The sequence below is a fragment of the Xiphophorus hellerii genome, chromosome 18 (genome assembly GCF_003331165.1).
Source record: "Xiphophorus hellerii strain 12219 chromosome 18, Xiphophorus_hellerii-4.1, whole genome shotgun sequence".
Taxonomy (NCBI): domain Eukaryota; kingdom Metazoa; phylum Chordata; class Actinopteri; order Cyprinodontiformes; family Poeciliidae; genus Xiphophorus; species Xiphophorus hellerii.
Window position 1 is genome coordinate 9875007 of NC_045689.1, and position 19496 is coordinate 9894502.

At 39.7% G+C, this 19496-nt stretch overlaps 1 protein-coding gene across 7 annotated transcripts in view; it reads left to right on the top strand.

The window, feature by feature from the left end:
• Window positions 1–227: 227 nt before the first annotated feature.
• Window positions 228–19496, top strand: part of usp2a (ubiquitin specific peptidase 2a) — a 46793-nt gene continuing 27524 nt past the window's right edge. Inside the window, exons 1-3 of one of the 7 annotated variants that reach the window (XM_032545271.1) lie at window positions 228–460; window positions 5889–5983; window positions 14163–14964. In XM_032545271.1, coding sequence (XP_032401162.1) covers window positions 14221–14964 — 744 coding nt within the window. In that variant the 5' untranslated portion in view covers window positions 228–460; window positions 5889–5983; window positions 14163–14220. Of the gene's footprint in view, window positions 461–4401; window positions 4569–5888; window positions 5984–14162; window positions 14965–19496 lie in introns of those variants that run through there. The other 6 variants (XM_032545277.1, XM_032545269.1, XM_032545270.1 and 3 more) reach the window with 6 other exon arrangements.

Sequence of the window (19496 nt, forward strand, 5' to 3'; positions counted from 1 at the left end):
ATAAAAAGCTCCTGTAAAAAAAACACAGAAATAGCAACGGGATATATCTCCCACGCGACCGAACGTCGCATATTTTCAATGAAAGGATTCTCTGATGTTTACGTTAGTCGCTATGGTGACGGTGTAGGAGGCGGTTCGCATGTATGGCCAGTGACGTGCTGAATTTGCTTTGAACCAATCACAGCTTCGCTCCGTGGCCATCCTGACGTCACCGTTAAAGCGAAATGGGCCGTTACTCGGTTGCTGAAACTCTACAACTGCGGCGAACAGGAGATATGGCTAAACACCAACGCTCGCCTCGTTAAAGCCTTTGGCAGATTTCTCATCGGTTTAACATTATCGTTTTACTAAAATTAAACCCTGGACCCTGTGGTCTGATAGAAGCGCCGACCAGATAAAGGGGGACTCTGTTGGGGGCGTTTCGGTGCCCGTTTGGATCGGGATGATCTCCAACTGCGGGGTGAGTGAATGCAGTTCCCTTCTACCTCCATAGGTGCTGTTTCTTCTTATTCTTGACACTTAGCTACTTAGCTTAGTCCCAGTACTGGGGCAGAATTTATAGGTAAAAACAACATTAGATTTGAGTGAAACAGAATGTTTGATTGGATTGTATGTTTTTTTTTTTTTTTATTCCTTAAACGAAGCTTGCTGTGGAGAACAGCGGTTGGGAAAAACTCGAGAAAGTTCGATGTATTCCTGCTTATTCTTTTAATCTTCACTTATTATATGTAGAGTAAAACGTATCCTTGTGATTTTATTGGTCATATCTATACGGCTAAAGTATGAACAGTGTGTCCCGCAGCAGTGCCTCAGTTCGCTGTCACAGCACAGTTTGGCGCTGTGTGTCTATGCAGCTGTCCTGAATGCGTTTCCATGAGTTACCACTGAGGCGTATTCGGCCTGCTTACACAGCCGTAAAGTGTATACTGGATAGTTTATAAGTGGTGTATTAACTTGGCTGCATCTCCCAGCGGCAGGTTAGAGGAACGTTGGGTTTACGGTTGCCTCTATGTTCTCTCTCGTACCCTCTCTCGCGCTGCATTCCTGCGAGCCTACCCGCTTCCATCACCAGGCAACCCTGCTGATTAGTGATGTGGCGCCCGGAGCCGAGCCGGCTCCTTGTGCCCACTCATAATGAATGAGTGACTCATTCACATGAACAATGGAATTATAATTATTGGCATTATCATTATTATTATTATTATTATTATTATTATTATTATTATTATTATTATTATTATTATAGCATAATAGCAGCACATGTCAAAATATGCATAAGCAGTAAGTAACCATATAATTAGCACCTTTGTATGGAGTTCATTTCTAGACATTGTTTCAAAAACATCAAATTACAATAAATATAATCTCAAAACCCTTTACAAGACAACTTCAATCCATGTTACAATAGAATATAATTTCAGTTCTAAAATAATTCAAGTCTTCCCCATACAATCCAGCTATATAGTAACTTCCATATCAGATATGTTAAATTTGTTTCTAATTTTAGTACTGTGCAGTCAAAGTCAATTAATTATCTAATGGCAGCTGGTAAACATTTGTCCACCTAAGGAAGCCCAGATAATTTAATCTTGTTGACTTGGCATCAGTCCTTCATCCTGAGCAAGCATGTGGCAACAGTGGAGAAACCAACAACATTTTTATAGAAAGAAACACCCATCAGAAACAATCTCATTGTTTACAGCTATCTAAAACGTTCTAAAATTTTATTTATTTTAATCGGGGGATATAATCAGAAACAGAAATACTTAAAAAATCCCCACAGGGAAAATTTACGGCAGGCGCCTGATTAAAATTTAAGAAAATAAGGCAGTAAAAAGAAAAAAACAAAGAACAAAAAAACCCCAGAAAATTTGATAAAATAATTTTTAAAAAAGTATGTTAATCATTGTTGTAATATGGTGTTACGGTCATACAAAATTAAATCTCAAAACTTTTCTGAATTAGAATTGTGTTGCAGAAAGAGAGGGATTTTTGCTGGTGAACTGAGCCAAATGAGTCGGATCCTGGAATGGAGACGGAATTGCTATCACTTCTTCTGTTGTTCGACTGGTTTTCTTACTAAGGTGCGGAATAACGTTATCTCCTGTGGTCTCCATCAGGCATTCCACCTCTGCTCGCATGTAATCAGTCTGTTTGGTACACTGCTGACATCACGGCACTCAGAGTACCGCCTTGAGTGCTCCGGTACCATCACAGACCCGTCTCCTCTCGGTGTCACGTAACGCTATACGCCGGTTCAGAGCCACTTCGGCACAGAGCTCACACTGTCTTTTTCCATTGTCATACGTCAGCTATGTCCTCTGGCCAGAGAATACTCGTTTTTATTTGGATCCTGGTGTCGCAGTCCAGGAATGCGTTTCCGGACACACGGAGCCTTCCAAGAGTATCACATTCATCTCGTCACCAACACAAAGTTCTGTAAATTATGTTTTATTTTATATGTTTCACAAAACACAAAACAAAACAGAATTGTGAAGACCAAATAGTACATTGTAATTGTATTCACCCCCTTTTGCTCTGGTAACATTAAATGAAATCCAGTGCAAACAACTACCACCACCAACATTTGGAAAATCAAGCTCTGATCAGATGAGCCCTGAGTTTAATATTATTTTGGCCTAGAACATTATGTGGAGGGAAAACATCACCCTGAACACACCCTGAATCCCCACAGTGAAGCGTGGTGGTGGCTGCATCATGCTGTGAAGATGCTTTTTGTCAGTAGGGACAGATGTGCTGGTCAGAAGTGACAGAAAACATGGAAAGATAACAATAAACCACATAGCCAGAGGTAGAATAGAATGGTTTGCATCAAAGCATATTCATGTCTTTGAATGGCCTAGTAAAAGCCCAGTCCTAAATCTAAGTAGAATTGCAATGGGTTGCAAGCCCAAAGCAGTATGTCCTTCCATATCTCCGCCTCTCCCCACACACTCTCGTCCATCAGCCCTGTGTTACAGAGGTCACCTTCACACATTTACTAAGTTGGAAATTTTCAGGATATGCGCTCACTTCTGGAAGCTGTTGCCATGACAATATATTTTGCATATGGGTGGTACTGTAAAACAATTAAAAAAATAATAAAATTATAAATATGCAACAATTATGTATATATCTGGAACAATGCAAACCTGTGCCAGTGCCCTGAGATCGACAGCTTTTTCTGTGAAAAAAATACCTGTGTACTGTAATTTTAACTTTTTTTCCAATATGAAATTCATTCATGAAAAATATATAATTCATCCTAAAATTGCTAAAATACTCTGATTACTCTATGAAAATGTGAAATTAGATCAACTTATTTTCAACTCTCTAGATTTAACTCCTTTTCAACAAAAAAGCAAATCATCATTTGTACAAAATGTAATTCAAAAATTACCTGAATCTAAAAACTCATCAAAATATATAAAGCTTGTCATAAAATTTCCAAGATATTTTCAGATGACATTGTCTATATCTGGCATAGTGAAAGCCTGTCACCATATCTCTAGATTCAATATTTTTCAACTTAAAAATTGCCACCTGTCATTTCAAATAATAATGCCAGTAACAACCCAAATTATAAAAAAATCACAAAATGCATATTCTACATTGAAATTCCAAAAATATTCGTAGATGACCGTGTCTACAGGAGAAACAGTTTGAAATGTCTCATGTACCTAGATACAATGCTTTGTCAATGAGAAAATATTTTTTTAGAAAAATGTATAAAAATCTATAGTTCACCAACAAATTACCAAAAATATTCTCAGCTGGTTATGTATTTATGTTAGGACTGTGGCTAAAATTGTAAGTACACAAAATACTCTCCATCCAGTGTGACCATCCAATTATAAACACACATATTCATGTTATTTGTTAAAATTTTAGAAACCTTGCATTATTTTCCTTCCATTTAACAATTAAGGCACTGCTTTATGTTGATTTATCACACTGTATATAATCTCAATACAATTATTTTGAGTTGGTGATAGTAACATGACATGTGGAAAAAAAAATATCCAGGGATTTGAATACTTTTGCAAGGAACCCTAAAAATGCAAAAAGGGGTTTGATCAAGTCACGTAACGCTATACGCCGGTTCAGAGCCAGAATACATAATAATTAATTTCCGCTAGCTCAGTTGTAACATCCTTACAGTGGCAATGTTTCAGAGGAACTTAGTGGATGAATCACAATCCACTGAGGCGCATTCTGAACTTTTCAAGATGATTTCTGACATGTTTTTAGTGTTTGCTCCAGCAGAGCTCTGGAAATCACCTCTGGCCCGCCTGGCTTCCAGAAAGTTTTAACGCTAGTCCTTTAAGAGTAAAGTGGAATGCCAGAGGAGCGTCGAGAGACCTGTGGAGGTCACGGGCGCCTGCTATATTTACCGGCTCTGTAACCTGATCCGTGGCATTCTGGACAGCCGTGCTCACCCTATCTATCCTCTTGCTCTGTGGGTCCACAGCGTTCCGAGTAGCGCCCCTATTGCTTTCTGTCCATAGACCCGGCTGCTCAGAACAACAAGGGTGAGCCTTCTCAAACCTCCATTTGTCTTCCTGCAGGTAACCTGCTTGGTTCTGGTCTCAACTGTTTGCTCAGCTTTTAGTGATCTTCTATGAGGAGCTGGGCTGAGGGTTGGGGATAATATTTCAGAGTTCCAGATTTTTCTCGCATGAGTACAAGAAGCTTTGCTTTAAGTATGACGGTAATAAGCTGCTGCATGTTTTCTTTCTAACCTACTCGACTAAACAGTCCTCGTGTGAGCTTAAAGGGGCAACTTTTCTAGATTTGATTGTAGGATCTCAAGTGTCCATCACCACTCTCTAATTATTGCTCGTTTTTAAAGTTGAATGTGTCTGCTGTAAAGTTAAGCTTCTAGCTGCTTCACTTCTCTATTTATAGGACTTCCAGGCAAGTTTCTCACACACTATATTTGTCACCCATGGAAAGGTTTTCTCTCATGTTAGCTGTCATTCTGCACATACAGTGCCGCGAAAAAGGATTTCCTCCTTTAGATTTCCTCTGTTTATGAATTTTTTTTAGAACTTAAATGTTTCCAATTAACATCTGATAAAGTAGTAAATGCAAAAAGCACTTTTCAAATGATTTATTAAAGCAAAAAGGTCTACAAACCAACCTTATCAAATGTGAGAGATTAATTCACTTGTGGTCAAATCATAAATTAACCAGAGTAAATCACATTTCTTCTGGTTCAGTTTCAGTGGTCACACGCAGACTTGGTTACTACTCGAGCTGTAGAATCAAGAAATTGCGTCAACTGAACCTGTCTGACAACAGATGGGGTTTTAGCCTTGATTCAAAGGAATTCAGTATTTCACAATTTTTGTAGTTTTCTGGAAGTTGGTTCCAGATTTGTGGTGCATAGAAGCTGAATGCTGCTTCTCCATGTTTGGTCCTAGTTCTGGGGATGCAGCGTAAACTAGACTCAGAAGACCTGACTGGTCTTGAGAGTTGATACAACTACAACAACTCCTTAATGTTTTTTTGGCTGTAGACATTCGGTTCTTTATAAACTAACAGACATTTTATGATCTATTCTCCAAGGCAGAGAGCCAATGAACTGGGGTGATGGGCTCTATCTTCCTGGTTTTAGTGCGAACTCAAGCAGCAGCGTTTTGGATGAGTCTGCTTCAGAAGCTTGAGGACTGTTTGTAATTGATGGAACCATGAATTCTGTTCTCTCTACCAGAAATATCTAAAGCAGGATGGCTGACCATCAGTTTGTAACCTTAAACTCCATCACATTTGGATTAACACCCAGAAGTCCACCTGTTGCACTATTTTCTCTCTTTTTCATTGTATTTGCTTTACACTCCGATCCTGTGTTCTCACTCATTTGGCATGTCTGTGTTTTTTCACAGGGGTGATCTCTGTGTTTAAACTGTGGGGTGGCATCAGTAGGATGAGCTGCCACTAAACCCATGAAGTCTGACGCACACTGCTACAAATACAGCAGGTACCAGCTTCCCAAACAAATAAATGATAAAAATATAAGTAAAGCGTTTTTATCATTTATACTTCAGTTTTTAAAGTTGATCAGAGTTTCTAGGAGCTTCTAATTGGTCACCCATGACTGTTTATCTGGAGCATAAATACGAAGAGAGTGTATTTCTTTTAGGCTGGAATGGGGCCCCATATTTATCTTGCCTCTACACACAGTGAGCCGGATTGGGACAAAAAGCTTTAAAGGTCACTGCTAGGAGAACTTCAGCAAAGAGTAGCATCTTCTTCTTGCCAAGTTTCTATAACAACTGTCAGACACTGTCTACATGGCAACCAGTTGTTTGGGAGCGATACCAGAACAACGTCTGCCATCACAAGTGTAATGCTGTCCTAAGACTTTAACTAGAATGTTGTGCTCTGGACTGATGAGACTCACATTGAGCTTTTCAGTAGCACTTCAGCTGGGCTTGGGCTGAAACAAATGTTTAAAAACTTTAAAAAGCACTTCTTGTTCACTAATATGTATGCTTGAAGGTCTGTGATGCTGATTCTTTCAGGGCCCTGGAAACATGTTTTGTGTGCAAGGCACCATGAGCTCTTGAAATAGCTGGAGATTCAATCGTCACTTTAAAGCCGGTGAATATGTTCACAAACCCTTATTTTAGGTTACATATTTTTATTTATTTGCTATTAATTGGCATAAATTAGTTTTCTGATTTAGACATTAAAGAGTTTGTATTTTTGTCCAAAAAAAATTATTTTGTTGATCATGATATACTTTTTATTAACACTGCAAATAAACAAAACCCAGTCCAGCCAAACAATCGGTCAATATAAGCTGTGTTGTCGCTTAAAACGGATGAAAAGTAACAAGTTACTGCAGCAACATTTCCGCCATAATCTAGATGAGATCCAAAAATACCAAATCCTCCAGGTACCGCAGGTCACTGAGAGCGCTGACAGGCTGGATTTCCGGATTTCCGCTGACAGGATGAATCATCCACCTGATGGTTTCAACTGATGTCAGCAACAGCTTAATTAAAAGCAGGACTCATTTTTTTTAATCATAGAGGACACATTCTGTAAATCTGAAGATTACAATTCTCTTGTCCAAATCATCTGTACTTGAGAAGGTGTTAATAGAAGTTGTTAGGGTTATTGTCTCTCATTTTTTGTAAATTATAACATCCATCAGCCTCAGTAAGTGGATCAGCAGAGATTGATAAGCTTTTTAATTAGTAATGGAATGTAAATGACCAAATGATTGTGTCAATGAATAAAGAATGAAGTTGGTCATGTGCAGAGGGTGCAGCAGCAGTAACTGCAGCCCACAGATCCTGTCCTCTGCACTGTAGTCACGGCCTTGTGCGTGAGTCACCAACAGATGGTGGTAGTGATAAATGTTAATGGCCTTCTTCCCCTCCAGGTTCTTATTGTTGTCAAATCTAGGCTGTGTAGTGAAGACTGTAGTAGGCGGAGATTCAGAAAAATTTGTTTGGAAGATTTTGAGCATGTGCTCTGTTTTCAGGTATTTAAAGGCCATTTGCTGTGAAGTCTGTTGTCTCCTCTTTGAAATCAAGACATATAGGCAGGCACCTGCTTAGCAGAATTGGTGGTCTAGGTAATGTCTGTTTCTTACTCAGAGGTGGAAGCAGTTTACTACTTTGGTGACTTCTTTAGGAAATGGTTGTGCTAAATTTTATTTGGTGTTGTCAGAGTAGAGAAAGATGAATCCGAATGACACTTTTTTTAAAATAAAAAAAAAATTTAAAACAATGTATTCTTGTCTTACAGGTCACAGTTAGATGTTGTGTTCTGTTGCTCTATTAAATAATTTGCCAATAATACACATGGCAAAATGTGGAAAGGTCTAAGGTGAGAACCAATATGACCAGTTAGAATTTACTGTATGTATCTTAATGATGGTCAAAGTCAGTGGTGGAAAAATACTTTGTTGAGCCAAGCGTGGCATAAAGCTGCACCAAGTCACATGTTGCTGATGTGGATTGGTTTGTAAATCCACAGGAGCCCAGTTGAGCATCTCAGTGTAACAAGAAGATCAATATCATGTAATCCACCTGTCAGTGTTCTTATGTTTGGCTCAATGAAGGTCTGGTCGATGAGGTGAAGAAAAGTCTGTTTTATGTGAGACTGGCTGTGAATCAGTGCCACAGACATGTTTGCATAACAAGACATCGCCTACCAGCAACTTCAACCAGGTGTTGTGATAGCTCTGTGCCTGTCACAGCTCTTTAGGTGAAGCAATGTTTTTCCTCATCTTCCTACATATTGCCGACTTAGAAACTGTGAAATTAAAGCAGCCAAGCTATCTAAAAGCCAAGGTGGTGGGGCAGATCAACAGCCTCGGAAAGGCTCAAAAACCAGAATCAAGCAATAAAAGTTGAACCAATGATTTTGTAACAGTGATTATTACACTTTATTGTTTATTTATGGTCTCCTCAGAAAGCTGTCACAGTAACATACTTAAAATGATTTTGGTGACACAAACATCTGCTGTCTATAATTTTTAAGACAACAGGAAAGGAAAGACACGTTCTGGAATAAAAGGTGATTTTTCTAGCCATAAACCAATACTGTGTTTCACAGTGTTTCCGACCGTTCTGAGGAGCGTCAGACTGAGAAACAGTTCGTATAAGCTCAACAAATGTTCAGTTCCACTAGCTTTTTGCTAACTCTGCCGCTAGTCTGGAGGAGCTGAGTGGGGCAGGTGTGGGAAGGGGTGTTCTGTGAGGTGAAAGCTCAACTGGAGATTGCAGCTCCAAATAGGAGCTTTGTGCAAATTGTTAGGGCTTTGTGGGGGCAAGCATTCAGGTAACCCGAATGGCTGCCGGGGGAGATTAAAGGATGTCTCAAACATGGATGAAAGAATCAAAGCAACACTCCAGGTATGTTCTTGATGGAAGAATAACACAAAATAAAGCTCAAAAAAGTTGATTAGCTTTTAATTGGAAAAGTTTTTACTCAGGTTTTCAGCACCACTTTTACATATGCTTGCTCACACATTTTAGTTCTCTTTATTTGGAATCTTTGTAGATCAGGCCCCAAGTATAGCTTTTGGGAAAGGCATCCCAGAGTTCAAACTACATTTGAATGAACTACAGATATTGCTCATGTCTCAGCAATATCTGCTGAGAAATGAGACCAAGTTCAGGTGTTTTTTTTATCATGCACAGTGCTGTTTGGGTAAAACCAAAACAATTACATCAGAATAAACAGCTGCTGTCAAAGCACAGTGGTGGAGGAGTGAAGGTCTAGGCTTGTTTTACAGCTGCAGGTCCAAAGTGTCCTCCTGCCATTGAGTTGACCATAAACCTATCTGTTCACCGAATGTAGTCTTAAATCAAATATGAAGTCTTCTGTCTCTCACATTTTTAGGTCACAATGACCTAAAAGTCATTTTGACTTATGTCAAAATGAGTCATAAACAAGAAAAATAATCAGTTGTACAGAACGATATGTGAAAAAGACATAAATCAAAGTGCCCTGTCAAAGTCCAGACCTGAACCTGATTAAAATGCTGTTGTGGGAATCTAACAGAGTTGAGCAGAAAGCAGTATCTGCAAACTTCAATGAATTCATGCAATGTTGAAAAAGGAGTGGGTCAAAATTTGTCCTTGACATATAAAATTTTACTCCGTATAAAAAACGACTACAAATAGTTATTGCTTCTGAAGGTGAGTGTAGAAACTGTTGAATCATGGGGTAGTCTTGGTTTACACTTGACTTTGTTATTTGAATAAATAATGATAGTGAGGAAATCTGTTTCTAGGTCAAACCCTTAAACTGAAGCAGAGTTTAATTCTATTTGGATGCAACTCTGTGTCTAGTCAGTTTACCATTTAGTTCTCCTTTTTATCATATCACTACAGTTTCAGCCCACTCTGAGCAAATATTACGCTGAAGAAATATTAAGAAAGAAGCAAGAGTTGAAGTTCATGTCTGCTCTTCTGCAGTTTCGGAGGACCAAGATATAAAAGCCATTGCTGATATTGATATTTATCATTGGTTTGTGCAATTTCACATGGACTTATATTGTTGGCCTTTTGGAGTAAAATTTTGGAGATCATAAATGAGTCATGTTCTTCTGTGACACCCTTGTTAGTCTGAATGAATTTACTTCTCTCTCGCAAATATTTTTGCGGCTGAGCTGAATGCCAAACGCAGTGTTACTTTGTCCACTAGTATTGGATTGATACTAGCATGATTCTATTTTTTCTTGGTCGTTGGGTAGATTCATACTAGCTGAGCATTGCTCTGGGATCCAGTTCCACATATTGAAAGTGAGGTTCGTAAAAAGATTTTGGCCCAGTTCTCCGAAACTTGCCCCGTAGGTGAAACCTCATCTCTCCATCTCAATGCCAGTAGGCAGCTGCTAGAAACCTCTCTTGGACTGCTCCAATGCAATCATCTCTGCCACTCAGTTGAAATATTTTTAATAGCGATGTTCTAAAAGCTTGGTGCACCCATTACATTTCTTATGTAATGGGTGCCAGTGGTCTAATCTCTTTTTTTCCCCCCAGCTGTATAGAGGCTTGCTGGTCAGAAACCTGTAATTTTCTTTGTCTGAAGAAAGGACAAGAACATAGCTACCAGTCTGCAGCTCTGATAGGAAGTTTAAATTGGCCATAACTTGTTGCTACTGTAGCCATGGTAACTGCCGGTTAGCACTGCCTCAGGAGAGGCTGAAAATGTAGAATAGCCAGAATGTGTAAGTGTGTGAGTTTTTGTTCCCGTTGTAACATGTGCAATTCATACACTATAATGATTATTTGGCAAATTCAGTGTGCCTATGTTCCAGTTCACTGCAGTAATGTATAGTCGCACCCCCTGAACACTTTTTCATTGTCATGTTACAGCGAAAAACTACGTGGTGTATTGCTGTTTTTGTGCCAGCACATAACTGCAAAGTAAAATAAAAATTATACATGATTTTAAAAATTGTTGACAGGTAAAGTCAAACAAATCTGACTCTACTCTAATACCATAAGTAAAACTTAATGCTACTAATTCATTTCAAAAGAAGGCTGGATAGCCTTTTGGAAGAAAAGCCCATGATAAGTCAGGAGGAGTTGCAGAGATTCTCTGCTCAGGTGGGAGAAGCTGTCCATAGGACAACATCACTCTACAAGTCAAACCTTCATGGTACTGTGGCAAGAGTTAAACCCTTATTAAAGCGGCAGCATTATGAACTTTTTGTGACACATAGTGCCATTTTATAGTACTATCAAGTAACTGTGTTACTTACGTTGTTATAAAAATTCTGGACATGTCAAACATAACTTCACAATTTGATGACTTGACAGTTGATCATCTGAACACCTACAGGAACTGGGTTCTTGTTTGATTGGGGATAGATCTGGGACTTTGAACATGGCCAATATAGTCCTTAGACAGGTGGACATGTTTTGTCTTGGTGAAACACTGAAAGAATATAGCACAGTGTGGTACTACCAGAATAAAGCTAATGTGTCAGTTCACAGCATTATTGGTCATTTTTATCCTCTTTCCACATGATGATAAAATGTGGTAATTAATGCAGAACAGCGAGCCATCACTCGCCAGTCCCACCCTTTCAAGCATAGCCATCTCTGCTTCGCTCTGCACATCATGGGACAGGGAACCTGCAGCAAGGCTGAAGCCAGTCACTGAGCCACCCTGTGGGTGAGATGGGGTTGTGTAATTAGTCCAATATCTGTCTCCAGATGGCAAGCGCAGATGTTCTCTCATGGTCAGTACACAATATGGCAACCCTTATTCTAGTATGGATATCTTAAGCAACTGGAACCTTCATGATGTGTGTAGATTTCCTCTCATCTCCATCGGTTCTAACTAGTGATTGTTAATTATTAGTTTATTTTTATTGTGCAAATTTGTTTTTTTTAAATAGCGTGATTAAAACTTTAGTCAGGGCAATTAACACTTAGTCAATATCAATGTGATATTCGTGATAAAGGTTGTTATTAAAAGTGAAGCCAGAAGATGACTTTGTCCTCTCAGATTCAGTAACATTAGAGTCCATATAATTCTTCCTTTTTGTGTCAGAATGCTAAAACCAAAACAACCCTGCCAAACTATAGAGGATCACTCTACTTATCTTCATCATCTGGCTTCATCTGGTTGAACATGGCCTGCTTCTGCATATGTTGGCCTGCCTCCATCTGAGTGCTCATGTACCTGGTTCGGATCCATTGGCTGAATTATTGATGAAACCTTTTGATGTTGAAAAACAGATTGAGAGAGACCATAAGAAGGCTATGCCAATACAGAGGAGAATATTCTGAAGAAAAGGAAGCCCACACTCACAGAGGGATGAAGGAAGAGCAGGAGATAATAGGAAGCAGTAAGAGAGGCGAGATGAGAGCAGAAAGAGCGAGGTTAAAGAAATAGGAGCCTCCCTGGATGAACTCAACACGGATGAGCAACATCAGATACTTTTATTTATTCAGATGCTTCTGCACATGTGAACAGGAGCCTCTCTGAGGCTTGACAGCAACAGTAACACTCTAGGCTGCCAGCCATTACTTCCACCACACACAGACTTCACCTGTATTCATCTGTTGGAGAGACATCTCAGTGGTTGGTGATGGGGGAGAAAATATTCAGCTTGATGCATCAAAATAATCTGTTTAATCTGGATTTAAAGTTAAAGTTTTGTGAAATAAGGGTTCTTGTTGACTTTTCCAGCAAACAAGATTTAAATCACAAGGGAACGTTTTCCATAGCGGCATGCACACAGCCCCATGAGTTAATATTTTGTTGAACCACCTTTCCCTGCAATTAGGCATCTATAAGTCCAGTTCATCACTGCCAGTCTAGGCAGACCTTTTTCCGTTTCTACTCGTTGTTGCCAAGTTGCTCCAGATCAGGGATAGAGGGCAGCTGTGAATATCAATGTTCAAGTGTTGGTAGAGATCAACTTTAGGATTTAGGTATAGACTTTGACTGGACACATGAATATCAGATTTTTATTTTTTTTTTGCTACCTCAATAGATAAACGTCTGCCAAAATTTCACAATGTGAAATCAGAAAGAGCCAAGAGAGAGAGGGCAGCACTGTTGGAGTGAAGTTGTGCTTATTGGGTAATTACACAGATCCTATTTGAAAGAAGGCAAACATTTTAAATGCAAACATTATAAAGGTATAAAAGCATTTTCTCAAATTGTAAATGTAAACTCTTGATATTTGGCATTTTAATTCCTGCATATGTACTGGTGTGAACTGAGTAAATCTGCTGGATATGAAGAAGAGAAACTGTAAACAAAAGTATCGATATCATAATGCTAGCATCAATCCAATACTAATACTCACCTTGACATCAATAGCATAGAGATATTTAGATTGATATGTCCAGCCCTATTATACACTAATATGTCACACTTTTGTGCATAAAAAATCCAAAATGACAAAGTGGAAGACTTTTACACAACACTGAAAATTGCAGTCCTGTGTTTTTTTTAAATGTCACAGTTATAATGCACCTGGGCTAAACCAGAACTAGAGGTTGGAGAACTCTGATGAAAACTGACTCTTAGATTTCAGCAGGAAGACTCCAGGCAAACCTCGATGTGTTTGCTTTAAATACCTTTCAAGAACTGTGAAGCTGCAGTTGCGATATTTCTAGTGTGTGGTTGCCAAGGTTACTAAGTGTGTGGTTAGTGGAGTAAGATCTGCAGTGCCAGGTCCAAGTTTTTGTCCAGTTGCCAGCTGGATAAATGCACCAGCTTGCTCTTGCAACTCCCCAGTGAGCTAAGGAAGAGATTCCATCACCTTTCACCTGTCCTTCCATTCTTAATCCTGTTCCTGCTGTATTTTGAAACAGTCATAAAAAGCAGCTGGATAAAAGCTGATGTGCCATGAATATTGGGAGGAACTGTGGGCTCCAGTACGGTGATCAGTAATAAATGTAGGTAAAGAGGCTCGAATATTGATGGAATCCTAAAGGCAGGGTGATGAGTGCGTGAATGGGTCAGTTTTTGCTTCGGATAATGCAGACTGACAGCAGATGTGATGTGATGGCAGATAAATTCCTGAATCATTCGTTCAGAGCTCAGGGGAGGCACAGATAAATAATGGGCTGACTCCTGCCTGCTATGTTGCTGTGGTGTTTGTATTGATTCCATTGTTGCTGATGAACTAATACAGTGCTTGTGTCTCTTTGCTGTGTCTGCAGTCGATGCAGTCTTCCAGAGGCTCCCCCTGGCTGAAAAACCAGCAGCAACAGCAGCAGCATGTCCCGCGTCTCCTCCACCCCCAAACGCTATGCTGGCTCCTCCTACACCAGCCACTATAGCTCCTACAGCCCCTCCCTGACCCCGGGCCTCAGCACCTATAGCGAGCGGGACCGGCTGTCCACCTATAGGTCCCCCAACTCCACTTCCTCCTCAGGATACTCGTCCAGCTACCTGAGCAGCTCCGCCGCCCGCGGCCGCAACTACAGCGCCTCCTCGGACCCCGATCGAGACCGGGGTCGAACTATCCCTCGCACCGACATCCTCGGGAGTAGCAGCAGCAGCAGCAGCATTAACAGCCGACGGAGTGAGAGCCTCAGCAGAACCCCCGTCAAGAGCTACGGATCTTCAGGTCTGAGTGGGGGGTCCGCCTACTCTGGCTACAGCTCCTACCAGTCCAGCTACCTCGCTTCTCCACCGTCGGCCTCCAGCATCTCACTCAACAGAAGAAAGTCTGTTTCCCAGAGTGACCTGAGCAGGGACTTGTCCTCCCTGAGCCTTAGAGATGCATCCTCCTCCTCCTCCACCCCATCCTCCTCCACCAGTGCCCTACGGAGCTACCACAGTCGAACTAAAGACGTGCCCGAGTCGTATGACATAGGCTCCAGATCGGGCAGCTCGAGCCTGTTGCGGAGCTCCACTCAGGAGGCCTTCAGTAGCAGCAGCATCAGCAGAGCATATAGCTCCTCGACATGGGAACCAAGCAGCAACGGGATGTCTGACACCCCGCGCAGGAACTCCACAGTAAGTCCTCTGTTTTACTTCTTCTTCTGCTTTTACATGATGTGTGCTAATCCAGATATGATCAATAAGAAAACTGATGGAGGCTGAGTAGAATCCAAGCTGCGGTATTTGCCACTGATGTCCTCTGCCCTGCTTTGCTTTTGTTTTATTGAGTCCCCGTGTTGTAAGGGAAAGCTTAGTGTACTCACATTGCAACTGATAAAAGTGTTTCTTGACCAGGTGGGGGCGCTGTTGGTCAAATTACTTTGAGTTTCCTGTGAATACCAAACATATTGATTTACTTGACTTTCTATGGAAATATTTTGAACCTCTAAATAGAAAGTCCAGATTGTCCCGCCCCCCTATATTATGTGGAGTAATTGAGTGTGTGTAAGTAGCTTCAGTACCCATAGTGATAAAATTACCTCTTCGACACTTGATGCCTGTTAAAGTCAACAATTATCTCACTCTCTACTTTCCTGAGTGAGCTTGGTTTATCGGCCACTCTGGCCTCACTGAGTTCAGTATTTATGAGTTTCCTTGGCAAACATGAGATCAGTCCCGCAGGGTGGCAACATTGTACATGAAAGAGTTGGAAAGTAGTTTTTTGTTTTTTTTATTACAAATTTTTTTAATGATTATTTTGTATGTTTGTGTTCTTATTTAGGGGTATCATGTGAGCTTATGTGAAAGTGTATCACACGCAACTGAAATTAATTAATGTTTGCTTTAGTCATTTGTTTGTTTGGATTTATTTAGTTTCATCTCCAACATTTTCTTGAGATAAAACTATATATATATATATGTGTGTGTGTGTGTTTATATATCATGCGATTGGATGCTTTTATTTGATATTTTAATAGCACATTCATATCAGTTTTGATTAATTATTTTCTTTACCTTGGAAGTTGTTACCTCCTTAGGTTTAAAGGCAATAATTTGCAAGTATATTAATGGCTTTCTGTCTAGCCATTCATTGAGCAAAGTGGCATTCTGGGTATTGTAGTTTGTTCTGTTTAATGGATAATGGTTGCCCGGTGAGGGAGCTGTCTGGTCTGCTGCCAGTGTAGTAGAATTAATATGTTTACATTTGAGCTTTGCACATTATACATAAATGTTGTTGACTGTTATGTGAACTAAGAAATGTCACCTGGTGGTCTGTGTAAACAACAGCTGAACTTTAGGCTTCCAGCATGTAATCAGAAGCAATACAGTGTGTAACAGAAACCTAGTGTGATTTCCTTGTTGAGTTGCTAACAGTGTATGGTGGTCCTCATATAAACTTGGTAACAAGCATAGCTTCAGACAGAAACAACCGCACAGGTCAAAAGCATGGGTTCACTGCACACTTGTGTGTAGTGCAAATATATGGGTGACACTGTCACGCAGATTAAATGGGTGGTTGTTTACTGTGTCCTGTCCAATATGATGTGCACTGTCCCACACTGATGAATTTGATGGTGAATCTGAGGAGACCAGTGGTGGTTGCTGTCTTGTGACTGAAGACCATCTGTGAGATCTGATCAGCCACTGTACGGCTGGTTCCTGAAACCAGAGCTGGGTCTCGTCAGGTCAGCCATCTTCAAGCAACATATTGAAGCTGGTTTATTGTCTGGGTTTCAACCTGATTGTGAAGATCCAGCTATTTGTCCTTTTCGAGCCTGGAATGATTATTCAACAAGTTATTTCAGCTGAGAAGAAGAAGAACTATGTGTTAACTAAGAACTGTGTGCAACACAATTTGTTCCTGGTGGAACTTGATTAAAATGTTTATCGAGCTAACTGCATTTGAATCAAAATTCTATATAATTGATAAAATAAGCAATATTCTCAATTTAATTAAGTTTAATGGCTCATTAAGAAGCGACCACAGTGTTGAATTAATGACCATTCAGGGAATAAAGGCTTGATAAAGGCATTAAAGCTCAAGAACATTCAAAAGCTTTTCAATAATGATCATAAAAAGTAATCTGACATTGATAAATTTAAACTGTTATTGTCAAAAGAAACAAAAAAAATTTGCCAAACAAATACACTTTTTTAAAAATTACTAATATATTAAACACTTCACTTATTATGAACTAGTGGAAAGCAGAATAATGTCAAAAACCTAAACAAAACAATGAACTTTCTGTATGGGAACAGGCAAAGAAACAAGGGCTGTCACAAACTGGCTTAAGCAGGTTACCTGGTCAGCTTACCTGGACTTCTCTGGAAAGCAACGTCTCTCCTGGTAGCTCAGTCCATGCCCTCCTTGGTCAGCCGGCACAGTAACAGTAGTTTGGTTCACCGTATTTCAATAAAAGGGGGAGTATTCCCCTTACTGAAAAAAAAGCTTTTGAGGCAGATGGCCTTCATCCAAAAACTTCCAACTGTGCCCTCTCTCAGGAGGCTTCTCCTTGATTCTTTGTCCTTGTTGTGCTTCACACCAACAGGTGAACCTCATCAGCTTATTCAAGTCAGTGTGCACCTCTCCATGGTGGTGGATTTGCTGCTGCAGGACATATGAGCACCAGACAGCTGTACCACATATTGTTTCTCAGCCAAGACCAGTACAAAATGTAGGGGAATTTTCCAAAACTCTTAACAGCTACTTAGATATATCCATTGGGAAAATGAGCTCATTTGTCCTTTGTGGATTTGAGCACCTTAGCAAGTAGGTTCCAATTAAAAACCAACAAGCAATTGGATCCATTTCCCACAGATATGATTGTAGATTGTGTCATGTTCACATTCAATACCAACAAATGAAATTATATTGTTGTTTCAACAGGAGCACACAGAATAATAGTTTAAGCCTCATTGTAGTCAACTTGTTTAAGACACAAGGTACAGTAGAAAATGCCTTCCATGTTTAAGGAAGCAGCTCGTCTTTTTCAACTTATGATTACCGTTTAGTTTAAAGATGCAATTCACACAGGGGAAGAGATTTAATTAATTTTAAAATGACTAATCTCACATGAATTAGAGTTGCTAATCCAGACACTCTCCAATAGCAAAATAGCAGGACTAGTCATCTCCAGGCCATAAAAAACAGGAACATTTTCCAAAGGCTAGCTATAACCTTTAGTATATGTTGACATTTAAAGAAGTCTGTCACAAATATTAAAATAAGAATGTAAAAAAAAAAGAATAGTATTCTATTTGCTTTCAGATTCTAAATTGAATCTGAAATAAAGTATTAAAGGATTGTCTTCCTTCTGTATTATTCCTCATTTGTACCGGTACCACTGGCAGCAAAACAGCGCCACGCAATGCTTCCACCACCTTGCTTGGCAGCGAACATTCTTTTTGTCATTGTGGCTAAACAGCACAACCCTTGTCTTGTTTGAGCAGCAACCTTTTGTCCATGTGGACAATTATAAATTACAATGACTGATAAACCCAATTCCAAGCTTGTCCTAAATGAAAATCTGAACCACATCTGTTCTCTTCTGCCTTTTTTTAATGCCATCTTGTCTAACCATACATCTAAGCAACTATCACCTGTCCTAAATCACTCCTGCTGTGTGCATCCACTCCACCTTCAGTCCATTCTTCACTTCCCTTGTGCAGTATCCATATTTAAACTCCTCTGTCTCCATGTTTATACCACTAAAATGTAATAGATGTCTCAATTTTATTGCTCCACAAAAGTAATTGAACCGAGTTTATCAACCAGAGCTTGTCTAATACAGGCTAGTTCTCTTCTTATTTTTTCCCACTTTCCAGCAACTGCAGTCCATCTAGTGATGCATCCATACAGTCCTCCTCCCCTCATTGGAACATGAATGTTTACAGCCACATATACCAGGATTGAAGACTATCCTAAAATAGGTTTGGCAGAGCCAGGTAAATCCAATCCTGGTGGTTTCTTAGAACTTTGCTGAGGAAAAACAGCAGCTGCGTGTGCTGTTGTGCTTCAGTGATGAGTAAGACAAAGTGGATGACACAGCTATCTTTGTTTTTTCTGCAGATTAATCAAATCCTCTGATCAAACCTGGTCAGAGTCCATCTTCTTGTTGTTGCTTTTAAAATTCTTAGAAATTTTCTAATGATTAGGTTCAGCATTTTTACTCGGTAAACAGCACATTGTGAGTGTTTACTATACAAACATGCAATAATTAGGGGTATAACGACACTTGTAGCTCACAAGACAAGGCAGTACATAATGTTGAGTTCATTAGAATGAGACACATTAGATTCACAAGTAGAGTACAACTCACGAGTTACAAACTGTGATTTAAAGATTAGGAATCCGTGTACAACAGTGGCAGCTCATGGAGACATTAGGAAATGTAATAGCTCTTCCCTGAATCAGACATAGCACTCCCCTCCAAGAAATGTATTTTTTTCCTGTGAGGAAAATATTTATATAAAATCTGATTCTGATTATATTTAACGTAGATACAAAAATAATTCCAGGCAGAAAGACCAATTCTGCAGCAATAGCCATCAAGTCTGTAAGACATAGAAGTTTCAAGAAAAATTTCAAAACATGCATTCTGCTTGTTTAGGGCTGAAACGATTCCTCGAATGATTCGAGTACCTCGATTATTAAAATTCCTCGAGGA